The sequence below is a fragment of the Hipposideros armiger genome, unplaced genomic scaffold, assembly GCF_001890085.2.
Source record: "Hipposideros armiger isolate ML-2016 unplaced genomic scaffold, ASM189008v1 scaffold_5, whole genome shotgun sequence".
Lineage (NCBI taxonomy): Eukaryota > Metazoa > Chordata > Mammalia > Chiroptera > Hipposideridae > Hipposideros > Hipposideros armiger.
In genome coordinates, this window is record NW_017731355.1 from 1243153 (window position 1) to 1257603 (window position 14451).

Consider the following 14451-nt stretch of genomic DNA (forward strand, 5'->3'; position numbering starts at 1 on the left):
TGACGCTCTCATGGATGACAGGAGGTGGAAGTCACTCACGGGGGGGAGGGGGGGGGCCGGGAACGACGACACAAGAAAAAGCAACTGATCCCACTCCACCCAGGCCGGGGGCTGAGAGGAAGGAACTCCTGTCTGTTCCTGAACTCGAAAGATAAATTCACAATCCATAAACAAAAACTGCAGAACTGCTGGATTCTTGGAGAACCTCAGGGATCTTCAAATTCAGTGCCTTCACAGAGGAGGAAGCTAAGGCCCATTGTTACCAGTGAAATGCACTGCGGGGGGCCCAGCCAAGAGCATAACCCAGACCCCTGGAGTCCAAGCTTTTTACCAGACCACACTGACAGGAAGCCGACTTTAAAAAAAAGAAAAGAAATATTCCTTCTGCTTCTTTCTGTATCTGCATGCTCATTAATTCTTGTGTCATAATTGCATATAGAATCTTATGTGTGGAACAAAATGCTCTTTAAAAATGCAATAAATCTGTTTATTGTGTTTGCTGAGATTAGGAACTTCAATTATGCCACGTGGCTCATTCGGGCTTACAACATCTGAACTTCTAAATTACACTACGTGGGAAAAGCAAAGTCTCACCGAGGTTGGAGAAATATTTCCGGGTTGGAGGCCCATCCCAGCCAGAGTCTTGGCTAGCTCCACCGCGTTCACCCCACAGTTTGGGGCCACGTTCGCCTGACATCGGATGTGGACGTTCATTTTACACACTGGAGGGAAGAGAAGGGGCGCCAAATTCATAAAGGAGCCAAGTCAACATGTGCTGGGCAAGAGAACTTTAATAACCTGAGAGATGATGACAGAGGAATTATACAGGCTGAACAATGCTATCTTCTCATAAAATTAAGCTCACACTCCTAACAATCCCTGACGTTTTTATCTATTTCTATTCTGTGCAGAAGCAGAAAGCCTGGAATACTGAAGAATAATAGATTTCAAAACATTTTTTTTTCATTGTGACTTGATGAAAGACATTCATCTAAATCACGTGTAACCGTCACTGCCGATTTAACGGCTTGATTCAAAAGAGAGATCAAAACGTTCATCAGAGTGAACAGTTCACTCAACTGAATAACAAGGAATTATGCCAATTGACTTGATGCTTTTCCTTCGCTCAGTGAAAAGTAGCAGTGTACGCGCCATATGTAGATCTCTGTTTAAACAGGGTGGAAATGGTGTTTCTGACAGAGAAATTCTCAGTGAAGCTTTCTGAGTATTGTTGTGGTCGGCGGCCCTCACAGCACAGCGAGGCATCCTGTGGGGCTGTGGTTCTCAGTGTTTGCAGTCTGTGGCTCTAACTTCTTCATGGAGGGGGGGGAAAAAAAAAAGCAAGGGTTTTAAAGGTCACAGTAAACGGCAGTTGGAAGAGGAGAGTGAAGCAAGCTCAGCTCCTGTGCACAGGAAGCTGACTTGGGGCGATGAAGGACCGAGGTTTAATCAGCAGAACGTTTTCATAGTTTTTTCATATGGGCCCTGCTGATGGGAGGCAGCAAACAAACTGCTGTTTCTGGAGTGTCACTCCAACTTTGGAAGTGTGCACAGGTTCAGGTTGGGTAGGGCCTGAATTTATGTAATTTAGGGTGCAATTCTCTTTTCTTTAAGAAAAAGAATCCCCAACCAATTGGAGAGCTCTAAAAGGTGCCCTTGCAAGGGAGGGGCCCTGAGGTTTAAGTTTCATTAGCTTCATGGGACATCTACCTCTCTCAGGAATGCTGGTACAGAGACACACAAGCCTACAGTGGCCTTTCTAAAGCAGCCTGTGACAATAAAAGCAAAAATTATGAGAGCAGGACCAGTGCAGGTGTGCTACCCTCAGGCCACCAGGGACAAGAACAATGCAGATGAGCCCCAAACATGGCTCCACGTATCAGCAACAACCATACAAAAGCAGAAAGTGACTTCCAAGCTGGAAACCCATGCCCACATGAGATCATCCAGCTCATCATGATCAAGCAGTGCCCAAACCAAAGCTCTACATGAGCTGCGTGCTTTGGTTATATGAAAAAAGAATTCTTAAACAGTATTGTAGAGAGGTACAAGAATTTGCACTTCTGAAAAACAAGTGACTGGTCCCTTTTTGTTGACAGAAGGAGGCTTGGTAAGTCCGGGCTTTCACTGAAAGTTAGTGATCCAGTTGCACTGATGCTAACCCTGGCTCCCCGTGAGAGCCACATTGTCACAGCAACAGTCAATGGGAGATGACTCAAGGGCAAGAGCTCCCCAACTCCTAACAGGACAGGGCTCAGCCCTTACCCTAAACCCTTTGCCGAGGTAAAAGCTCCAAACTCGGATTCCACTGGGCATAGTTATTGCAGTGCAGGCCCGTGGCCAAAGCTTAAGTGTTCTCCATTCCACCTACCCTTCCAATCTCTACCACAATGCTCCTCAAGAAGACCCGGGGCAGCTTGAGTCACGCTTTTACAACTCAATTCCTGCTTATTTCTGGTGAGGTCATCAGACCTACTCTCCTGCCAGTTCTTACTCACAACCCAAGCTTCTCTTTTGGCTGCCTCACTACCCTCTTCCACTTCTGACCAAGATCCCAGTTTTGTCTCCTTTCAAATACCTCTTAAAACACACAATGACTAGTATGTACTCAGCACTAAATAGATGATAGCCAGCTTGCTAGAACACTGAATTTAACAACTGACTTAATGTTCTATGGTTAGGAAACCTTTGACTCAGATGTCGCTCTCTTTCCAAGCCTGACAAGGGACACATAAATATAAAACTACTAAGATGTTAATTTACAAAGTATTTAAAACCATCTGTCCTGGGTCAGATTCTGAACCTATGTCATTTCAAAAGCTCGCAGCCTGGTGTTCTCATGAAGTAGTGAGTACCCAGTGCCCCAGCATCTCACTTTTACACTGAAGTCCTTGTCGCATTATCCCCCAGAGTAGGGAGCCACAGTGATCACAGAACGTTGGCACTTTGTAGTTGTGGATGTTGAACTTGTGCGGGATGTTGATTCCAAACCTCTGTTCAGCAATCTGTAAAAAGAAAACAGGAAGACAAGAGCTAATGCTCCACACCAATGTTTGTCAAAACTGTAATAGGAGCCCACGCAACAGAGTGTTACTATGATACCTGAGCTGGGTATATTATTTTACTGCTCAGCCACAATTAATTACTCAGGCCTTACTAACCAAAGTAAGCATATTTCCTAATGAATAAGACTGGACAGAAACATGTGGTGTATAATTGACTGTTCACCCTTTGAGGAGATCAATAGAAATAGAAATTTTCACTTCATCTTTTATATTCGGGCTGTATTTCTGTCTCTGCCAACATCCTCACACTCACGTCTACTTCCTAGAACCTTTTAACTTCCAGATTAAATAGGTCTTTTATAGGCTGCATGCACTTGTGATCACCACAAGTTCTTCCAGAAATTGTGTTACAAGGTGGGGGTGGGAGCAGAAGATGGCACCCCGAGGGCATGGAACCACAGAAGAAATTCATTCCACAGTGACATTCAAGTGGCTATCTGAATTCAGCCCTTCCAGCCTTTGTCTGGCATTTGCATTCTGACATCTGAGTGCAAAGGTTTAATCTCAGATACAGTCACTTCTTGACCTTTTGGCTAAGATCAAGTATAATCTCACATACTGTCTCCAGCAAACAGACTAGGCATATGCTCTACAATCTATATCACAATTTGAAGCAACAACAACAGATCAACACATGACAAGAAATGGGGCAATTACTACTGTTCTTGAAACTTTTCTGGCCTCTTTCTCATAAAAGAAAGTAACTCGCCTCTATGTATACTCTTCAGCAATCTTGTATGTAGACAATAAAAAACCACTGAGTTCCAGAGTCAGACATTTCAATGCATCTATATTCACTGCTAATTATCAGCAATGCTCCTTCTTTTTACCTCCAGAATTTAGAATGTATGCCTACCCCAGATGAATGCAAATGCAAGTGGCAAGAGTGACGTGACGGTCAAGCATTTATGCAAAGATATACATCCTCCCTGAAATATCTTGAGAGGCTGGAGGATGCCAACAGTCACCTTATTCAGGAAGCACAATTCACAGTTAATAGCATACTCATCACATTAATTCTATCTTGTTTAATCCTCACAAAAATTGCACAAGGGAAGTACTGATCCCATTTTAAGACTGCGGCTGAGAGAGGAGCTAGCTAGCAAAGGATGGATTTTGCATTCAAATTCCAGTCACCTGATGCCAAACTCAGGGATCTCTTCACTCCTCCAAAGCTTTCTCCAAATTAGTAGAACTGAATTCCTATAACTTATACCCAGCTGATCACTAATGGGATCACCTCAAGGATAGGTCATGCTACACAAGTACAGAAATACAACAGCCATAACATGAAAAGGAGAGAAATTCCAATTCTGATTAGGCTTTAAGGAATGTCAAAGGGAAATGGGAAGCAAGGAGGAAAAGATGGAGAGAGAAAGAGAGAGAACATGTCTGAGCATGAGTTCATGCAGGCACCTAATTAGCAAACTGCTATCCTCTTACCTTTGGATCCACTTTGTTAATATTATTTTGGCAAGTGCAGGCTGTAACAATTAGATGATGGCAGCGCTTATGGACGACACAGGTGCACACTAGGAAATTAAATCCACAATTATACATTTATCGGAAGCTCACAGTCTGGCCAGTTACACTAGAGTCAAGAGGGCTGTACCAAGCCAAGGTGCTTGATTTGGATGTCTGGCACATATAATGGCAGCCAGTGCTCCCGTCACCCCTATTTGCTTTATCATCTTAACTCAGCCCTTGCTCATGCTCAAACTACTCTGATTCAAGTCCTGAGCTTAATTCATCCTTCCTGTGCCCACCTCCAGTGGAATCTTCTCACAGCATGATTCTGGTCATCTTGCCCCATGAGCCAGACCTTCAATGGTGTTTCCCTGCCAATCAATAGAGTTCAAATTTCCCAGACAGGTTTCAGGCCCTTCAGAGCCCACCCCTCAAGCTTACCATCACTTTTCTTCTATGGGAACTCTTTGTTCCCATAAAAACTAGGCTAGCTTCTCTTCCAAGGGCAAGTCTTCTTCACCTTCTCCCATACATTCTCCATGTCCTTCTCAATCCCTAGGATATCTTCCTTTCCTGTTGCCTAACTAAATCTTAAGTGTATACACAAGACACAGCTTTAAAACATGACTCTTCCATGAAAATACACTACCTCTGGCAGCCCTTCTAGACCATCTCTCCCTCCTCCTATCTCCTACATTTAGCCTGCCCTCCTCAGTTCAAACTTTCCACAGATAGCCTATAATGCCCTTAGGATTCTCAGCCAACATGATGCCTTGGATAAAGTAGGTATTCATTAAATATTTGCAGAATGATTCAATCAATTGTTTGAATATTTAGAACTTTCTGAATAAGTTTCTTCATTTTCATCTAGATAACTGACATTGTGCAGACAGAGTCCAGTTTGCCATTGAAAAAGGACCATGTGCAATGAAAGAGTATGAAAATATACATCTACATCGTTTTAAAGATCTTTCAAGACATGTGGAAGTTTTCAGGATTAAATACATAAAGACAGATGACATGTGAGCAAATAACACTATGCTTTAAAACAAATACAGCTTTCATCAGATTGAATTCTCAGGAGACCCAGATTGACAGTTCCCAGAGAACTGGTCTTTTTATTTGAGGGGATCTCAAAACCATCCTTCACACAGAAAAATCTTATATTCGAAGACATTTGGGATTTTGTGGGGGTTTTTTTTCAGTTAACTTGGCTAGAAGTTTATCAATTTTATTGATCTTTTCAATGAGCCAGCTTTTAATTTAGTAGGTTTTCTCTATTGTTTTCCTAATTTCAATTTTACTGATTTCTACTCTAATTTTATTATTTTTTTTCTTCTGCTCACTTTAAACTTAAGTTTCTGTCCTTGTTCTAGTTTCTTATGATGAAACTTACATTACTGATTTTGGATCCTTCTTCTTTTCTAATACATGCATTTAATGCTATAAATTTCTCTCTGAACACTGCTTTTGCTACATTCCACATATTTTGATTAAATGTACAATTGATTCTTGAACAATGTGTAGGTCAAGGACACTGACTCCTCGAACAGTTGAAAATCCACATACAACTTCTAATTCCCCAAATTTAAGTTGTCCCTCAGTATCTGTGGGGGATTGGTTTCAGGCCATTCCCCACCCCCCAGACACCAAAATCCATGGATGCTCAAGTCTTCTATACAAAAGGGCACAGATCAACACATACAGTTGGCCCTCCGCATCCACGGACTCCCAACCACAGATGGAAACAGTATAGGTATTTATTGAAAAAAAAAATCCACATATAAGTGGACCCGATGGTTTCAAACCCCTGTTGTTCAAGGGTCAACTGTACTTTGGTTCAAAATATTATTTTATTTTCTCTTGAGTCTTCTTTTACCCACATGTTGTTTAAAATGTATTGTTTAATTTCCAAATATCTGGGGCTTCCCCAGCTATCTTTCTGTTATTCATTTGTAGTTTAATTCCATTGTAGTCTGAAAAGATACTTTTTTATGATTTCTACTTTTTTTAATTTGTTAAAATTCGTTTGATGGCCCAGATTGTGGTCTATGTTGATAAATGTTCCTTGTGAGCTTGAGAAGAATGTGTATTCTGCTGTTGTTAGATGAAGTGTTCTATAAATGTCAATTTGATCAAGTTGTGATATCCTTACTGATTTTCTGTCTGCTGGATCTATCAGTTACCTACCGAGTTACTGAAGTCTCCAACTATAATAGTGGATTTGTCTATATGTCCTTGAAGTTTTCCCAGTTTTTGCTTCATGTATTTTGATGCCTGTTAGGTGCATACACATTAAGGACTGTTGTGTGTTCTTGAAGAACTGACCCCTTTAAAACTCCATAATGCCTCTCCTTATCTCTGATAATTTTTCTTGATCTTAAGTTTGCTTTGTATATTTGCTTTTGATTAATGTTACCATGGTATATCTTTCTCCGACCAGGTATTTTATTTTATATCTCTTAGCAAGATGTGAACTAACTGGTCTATTTATATCGCCTGACCAATGTACTTTCCTGCTCTTTTAATAGAATATGGCCCACTGAAAATCAGCCCATCAAATACCCTGGCACTATGCATAAGATGGACTGGAGTTGACCAGGGCATATCCTTGAGCTGGACAGATCCAGGCCAAAAAGTGACTGAGTCTAACCTATGAACTATGTTCTCCTTAAGAGCTGAGATTAATAGCATGAAGTCAATTATTATTGTTGTATGGATTATATATTCATTTTTTTCTAAATTTCAGGATGTAACAAAATTAATTGTTCATACATACTAAAGTAAAAATTAGATCCATGAGTATGTCTTATTTCATTCTAAGGGAAATAATGTTTTATCTCACCTCCTCTGGCAGAGAAGGCAGGATTTCCTTATTTACACATAGGCTACCACTCACTCTAGGATATGTAGTGCTATTTTACCCATCACCTGTAGCGTATAGGTCAAGATGACATCATATGTATAAAATGTGTGATGATAGCCAAATGAACAAGATGGGAGGCCCCAATAAAAGAAAAGCCCAATCCAGCCTGGATAAATCTCCTGAGTAAGGAGTCACTTTTACTCTTCTCACTTTTATTTCATTCCAATTCTACCTGAACACTAGTAAGTTGGGTTGATCTTAGAATTGTGAAAATCAAAATAAATTGAATGCATAATAACTTACAAGATCATTAACAGTTTAACTTTGTACATTTCTCACATTTTAAAAAAATAAAAAAAATTTAAAAAGTAATTTGAATAATAGCTTCTATTTCCAATCAGGTAAAGACAAAACAGCATTGTGCTACCTGTAACGCCTATTGACAATGGAATTGTAAAGGACAAAAACAAAACCACACACACAAAAATTTATCTTCACGATTCAAGGGCACTGCTCACAAAATGACATTACCTTTTAGTACTTTCATGTTATTTCAGAGACAAAACTTTAAACAATCAAACTTTATTAGGTATCCTGACTTTAGGAATAAAAACATCCCCTCTACATTGTCTAGAGAACATAGCCAAAATTTAACCAAAACTAATGAGTTGTAATTCTATGGTGGGTTGGGGGGTGGGTGGTGTCTCATCTGACCTACAGAGTTATTTTCCATATTAATGGAATGTATCCTATTTCTTCTTGGTACAATCACTTTTCAACATAGGAACAAGATTAAACATAGTTTTTAAAATGTTTTCTTACCTTGGCATTGATAACCCTGTTTCCCAAATACTCCCCTGTGCAAGACAAGAGAGAAAAAAGTTACCATCAGTTGAATATTTCAGCAACAATGCCCCTAAAATTACAGTACTTAAGGAAACCAAATTTGATCCTTTATGAAAAACACACTTTTAGAGAAGAAGCAAAAATGTGCTTTTGGAGCCCTTGTTACCACAAGACACAGAGGAAACCATCTGATGTATTAGAATGCTCCAAATGATATAAACAGGTGGGTATCGGTAATTCTCGTCCCACCCACCTCTGTGGCAATCCCCCAAATCCTCATCTATGTGCTCTGAGCCTCTCAGCCGGAAGCATCACTCCCCCACCTCACAGAGCATCTCTCTCACATATATGTAGGGGTGTGCAGGGGGTGAAGTACACAGATGCAGATACACATATGGATGTGAACAGATGAGTCCACCGCAGCTGCCTGGCCCAAGGCACCCTCCCTCTTCCCTTGCTCACATCACCTGGAGTCCATGGGAAAGCAGAAGTGAGGCCACAACATGCCCATCATGCCCAGTTTCCACCTCTGCCCCTCCCCAGTATAGTCTCTGGGTGAAGGTGATATAGCTCTCATTCTCATTAACAAAGACCGCATTTTAGTAAGCCCACAGGATGTGCTGGGCACTGAGCCCAGTGGCTGACATATGCCACCTCACTGAACCCTCACAAAGCTCTGTGAGCGAGCACATATAACAGGAGGGCTGAGAGCACAGACCCTGAAGCCAGATGGCCTGGGTGTGGCTTGGGGAAAGTTGTTAACTTCTTCCAGCCATAGTTTCCTCTATAATGGGATAATGGATCACAGTACCTACTTCATAGGGCTATCATGAAGGTAAAAAGAGTTGATGATGTAAAATACTGAGAACAGTGCCCAGCACTTTAAATGCTGTATACAAGTTTATTATATAAACAAAATAAAATTATTGTCTCTAATTTGCAAGTGACGAGACACGGACGGGTTATATAACGCGTCTAGGTTCACACATGTACAACAGTTGGCGATGAGACTGAATGCCAGAGTCCATACGTGTAACCATGTATATGTCACACAGGTACCAATAGTGTGTGTGCTGGAGGGATGGGGGATGGAAAAAGAGAGAGAGAAAAGGCTGGTTGGGTGCGAGTTGTTTCCTTCGTGGAAAAAAGTTAGTGAAATTAATAAGTTTCCACTAAGAACGTTAGTTGAGGTCACAGGTTGTCACCACAAATACCTTCAGGGACAAACGGTCACATAAAGGAGGAGAACAGAACGGTGTGAGATGAAATAAAGAGCAATGAACCGTCACCCTTTAGGTCAGGCCGACCACAGGGAGAGGTGTGGCTCCAGCTAACTAGGCTGTGCAGGCTGCTGCAAAAAAGAAAAATGGGCTAAAATATGCCCGAGCTTCTGATATTTTTCAATAGAAAATGCAGTAGGATCTTTTTTCCTAAAGGCTATAGTTGTGATAGCAAATTTGTTGGCTTCCTGTCAACAGCGTTTGAGACCTTTAATTTTAGACAAGGCCCTAATCTTGGTTAAAAATTATAGAAATACTAACTAACCCTGGATTCAGCCTAAAAGGTATAAAATCCAAAGTAATCTCAAAAAAAAAAAGAAATTAATTGACCAATATTCAGAAATTACTCTGAATCAAGTGTTTCTACCTTAAACAAAATGACTCAAGATTGCAACAAAAACACAGGTCTCCTTTCATGCTGCAGATACGAAACTGTTTTCTCCTTCTGAGATGGGTGTGTGTGTATATTCATATGTGTGTGAGGGGGTATCTCTTCCTTCTCTTTCCAAGTATATATGTTAATCCTGTCTCTAAGCAAAGATAACTATTACTTAAATTTATTTTACATTATCGATTTGCCACTGAGACTGAAGCTTGAGTCACATGTATATTAAAGATATTGCCCCAATTCATCTAGAATTTCTTAACTATTAATTACCTTAATTCCTAAAGGCCAGGGATTATAGTGTTATAAATAATCACTAAAAGTTATTACCCTTGGCTGCACGTCATAAGGCTGAAGGCTAACTACTGTGTGCTTACTGTACTTGTAACAATTAATTTCGATAACTCATCATGTGAGTCATGCCTTCTTAATACAATGCGGCTGATATTTGTTTCTTCCTCAGGAGCAGATTATTTATTGGTTGATTTAGCCTGTCAATGAGTGGCCAGTTCATGATTCATTAAAACCTTTACCAAAATGATTGGAAAAAGGAAATAACATCTGCAACTTGGATCTGTAAATTCTTTCAATTTTTTTTTTCATTGGGAATTAAAACGGTCAGGTAAACATATTAGAATAAGAGACAAAAATCAGATCCTAAAACAATTCTTAATAATCATGTTTTCTCCTGAAACTGCACACAACCAGAGGAAGCCTCTATTACAGGGAAATCTTAGGAGAGAAGCCAGGGAACCTCTTACCAGATAAACTCCCTGCAGTGAGAGCAGTAGGTGGGCTGCCTTAGGTATGTGGCCATAAACTTGTGTCCATTGATCTGGTGCACTCGCCTTCGCATCGCCCTTTGGCGCTTCCTGGTAAAATGTTTAAAGATCCGGTCTCTCTGGAGAGTAGCTGCATAATAAAAGGAAGAAAAAAAGAAATAATGTGTAATGAATCTACCTGCACCCAATGTATGAGAAAGTTTGATAGTTCCAATACTCCCTAAATTATCGTTTGTCTTCAAGAAGCACAATATCCCAGGAAATCATCATGCTTTTCTAGTGACCTTAAGGTTTAATTTTTAAGGTTAGACCTATGTGAACCCTGACATTTCCATTGCCTGCTTATAACTGGCTTTCTTGAGTCAGTCCTCCCAGCATAGACCATAGGTTTCCAAGGGTTCCAGTGTTCCAGTATGTGACAACAGAATGGTCTCCTAGACCCTGTCCCTCTCTCTGGGACTCAGGGCCATCAACTGGTTGTAACTACTGGCTGGTAAAACAGAGTTGCTCATTAATGCACTTTCATTCTGGCATCCTCAACAAGTGAATGAGCGGACTGCCCACAGCACAGACAATGAGAGCATTGCCCCAAAGCATCAGTCCCAGAACCACCTCTGCTAACCTGGAATAGGTAGAAATTAACTTGGAATAGGTGCAAAGTTCCTTTTCTAACCCCACATTTTAAAAAATAGTGTCTCCTAATCTGAACGCTGGGAAAACTATGAGCCACCTAAAGTCAGTAAATGATGTCTCCACATAATTATACTAGAACTTTGCCAATGTATGCAGAGACTTGTGATTAATAAAATGAAGATTACTTCTTCAATACTGCTTTTAAATTAATCACTGGTGCAAAGGAAATTTAAGGAATTGTGCAAGAATAATATGCCAATACATTTTAAAACCTGGAAGAAATAGATTTCCATGAAAATATAACTGACCAAAATTAATGGAAGAAGAGCTAAATAAACCAAATAGACTAATTTTGGGGGAAGAAATTGAGAAAGTTGTCTAAGAACTGCCTCTCAAAAACCATCCAGGCCTAGATGGTTTCATGTGTGAGTTATTTTAAGCCTTCAAGGACAAGATAATGTTAGTGTTTAAACCTGTTCCAGAAGAGAAAAAAAAGGAAAGCACCCATTTTTTAAAGAAAACTATGGGATACAATGCTAGGACTAAAAGATATAACTGATACATTCTAAGATAAAACAGAAAAAATAAATCAGAGTTAGTAATCACATTTTATGTCATGACCCACCCTTAGGCAGTCCAGTAAAGCCAATGGGTCCCTACTCAGCATAAAGCTTTATAATCTATAAAAATAAGATATGTAAGATTACAAGAAAAATCAAGTATCAAACTGTATTTTAAGCGAGATAGAATAATATATATGTTTCTTCTAGAAATTAAATACTTAGTGGTAGACCCAGTCATTAGAATAATTTTGAAGTAGTGATGAGGCTAAGTTGCATTTCATAATATCTGTGAAAACTGTAAAATAATATGAAAGTAATCTGTGATTTCCATTGTGACAGGATAAGTGCTGCTAATACTACTGTAGTTTGTTTATAAATGGAAAGCTATATTTACATTATAGGTTAATGAAAATAAAGTTGAAAAATTTTTTTCTGGTCAACTTTCTGGACTATCTAAATTCTAACTATGGACCCCAGGGAAAGTGTCCCCCTCTGCTTATGTATCAAGCTCGCTCATAAATATTGATGCAGGAGTATTCATTACTGAAATTTGAGTAGTTACAAAGTGAATATAAGAAAATATTGGGTTGTCGGAAAAGTCCTGATGCAATTTTGCAATGAAAACATAGAAAAAAATACGTCATGACTTTTCAGACAACGCAATATTAGTGAATATTTTCATGTTATGGGGTCTTTGCTTTCCTATTCTTTTATAATTGGCCCCAACACAAATGTTCCTTTCCACTTAATAACAGCATCTCTTTCTGCTCATCACACTGGCTCCTCAGTTGATTGGATGTGGTAATATATGCGATGAGTGTCGTAATATGCAATACAAACTAACTGCAAAGTAAAACTGAAAATTTTACAGTTGTGAAAGTTGAAGAATTTTCATGCAGTCTAGGGAAAGTGATGTTTGAAAATTCATACCCAAAGCCAATGGCAGATAAGGCTCTGGCAGAGATAGATCAGTTAACAACTGAACAAAGAAATCTGATATAAAAAATAACATGATGGCAATTTTAAGAGAATAATTTGAATATCAACATATAAGGAAAGTCCCCTGAGAAAATGATGATGCCTCAAAAAGATACTTGTTAAAAATATCTTATTTAAAACTGTACTATAAAAATAAAAAATAAAATAAGTAGTATTTTGGTAGAACAAAATGGTCTGAAAAAATCTTTTTTTTTCTAAAAATTAGTGCCTAGGACAAAAATAACAAAATTTGTTCAATATAATATTGTCATAATTTTAGTTTCCGGTTTCAAATTCTTTCTCCCACTTAACAATTAAAAAATTTAGGTCTCATTTTGAAGGATTTATTTTATGTAGACTTTTCCAGTAGCAATTATTACACTCAGATAACTAGGAACTTCTAAGCTATCTAGTATTATCTTAAAAAAACCCAAAAACAAACAACAACAAAAACCCACTGTGACCAAGCGGGAATTTCCCCAGGAATCTAAGAGTGAGTATAATGTTAGACACTCTCTTATTATACCTGATTCTATTAACAGGTAAAAGAAAATAAGTATGATCATTTCATTAGATGTTGAAAAGGCACTTGATAAAATTTAGCTTGTAATCCAATTTAAAAAAAACCTTTTGAGAAGTAAGACTAGAAGATTTGTCTCTTTAATATAACTAAATTATGCTCATAGGTCAAAAACATCAAGCTGAATAGTAAAATATTTTAAAAGTCCCATGAATGTTAAGAACCAATAAGACCAATTATCACCACTATTACTTAATATTATTCTGAAAGTACTTGCCAAAGCTGTTAGAAATGCAAACAAAATAAAAGATAAAACTATTGGGAAAAGGAGGCAAAGATACCATTATTTGGAGTTGTTTCATAAATGACTAGCAACTCAGGAGAATTCAGCCTAATCTATTAAAAACAGAGTTCAATAAGATGGATATAAATAATCGTTAGTATATCAAAAGAACCAACTGGAATATGTAATGAAAAATTCCATTCATATAGCTATAAAACCAGATTATCTTGGACTATGTTATCAGAAGTACAGGGTTTACATGAAGAAAACTATTAAAACCCAACTGAATAATATGAAAAGATACGTGAAAATGAATTTCTTAGACAGGAAGACTCAACAGAATAAAGTTGTCAATTCTTTCTAAAGTATCCTTATCTCATGCGACAAGGATAACAAAACTCTAAAGCCATAAAATACAGATTTGCAACTTCAGAAAAATTTAAAGTTCTATTTGTCAAAAGACACAAAACAGAAAGTTGAAAGAAACAAACTGGGGAGGAAAAGATTTGCAATACATGACAAAGGGTTATTTAAATATGAAGAAATCAATGTGAAAAAGGGATGAATAATGTAGTAAAAAATGGGGCAGAGGATGTGAACAGGCAATTCATAAAACTATAAATGCAAAGAAACAATAAACATGCCAAGATGTCCAATCCTATCCAAAATGGACACGTAACAACAAAAGGGTAAACGACATTTTACTTCTTAAATTGGCAAATAAGGGCCGGACGAGTGGCACATTGGTTAAGCGCTGGCTTGGGGCGCCAGAGGCCCCGGTTC

General features: G+C 38.7%; 1 protein-coding gene across 1 annotated transcript in view; it reads right to left on the reverse strand.

The window, feature by feature from the left end:
• PRKCH (protein kinase C eta) overlaps positions 1-14451 on the reverse strand; it is a 208317-nt gene that overhangs the window by 81527 nt on the left and 112339 nt on the right. The window contains exons 3-7 of the mRNA XM_019644458.1: positions 10671-10821; positions 8221-8255; positions 4509-4597; positions 2876-3005; positions 595-722 (exon numbers count right to left, since the gene is read on the reverse strand). Of these exons, the coding sequence (XP_019500003.1) occupies positions 595-722; positions 2876-3005; positions 4509-4597; positions 8221-8255; positions 10671-10821 (533 nt within the window). The remainder of the gene's footprint in view (positions 1-594; positions 723-2875; positions 3006-4508; positions 4598-8220; positions 8256-10670; positions 10822-14451) is intronic.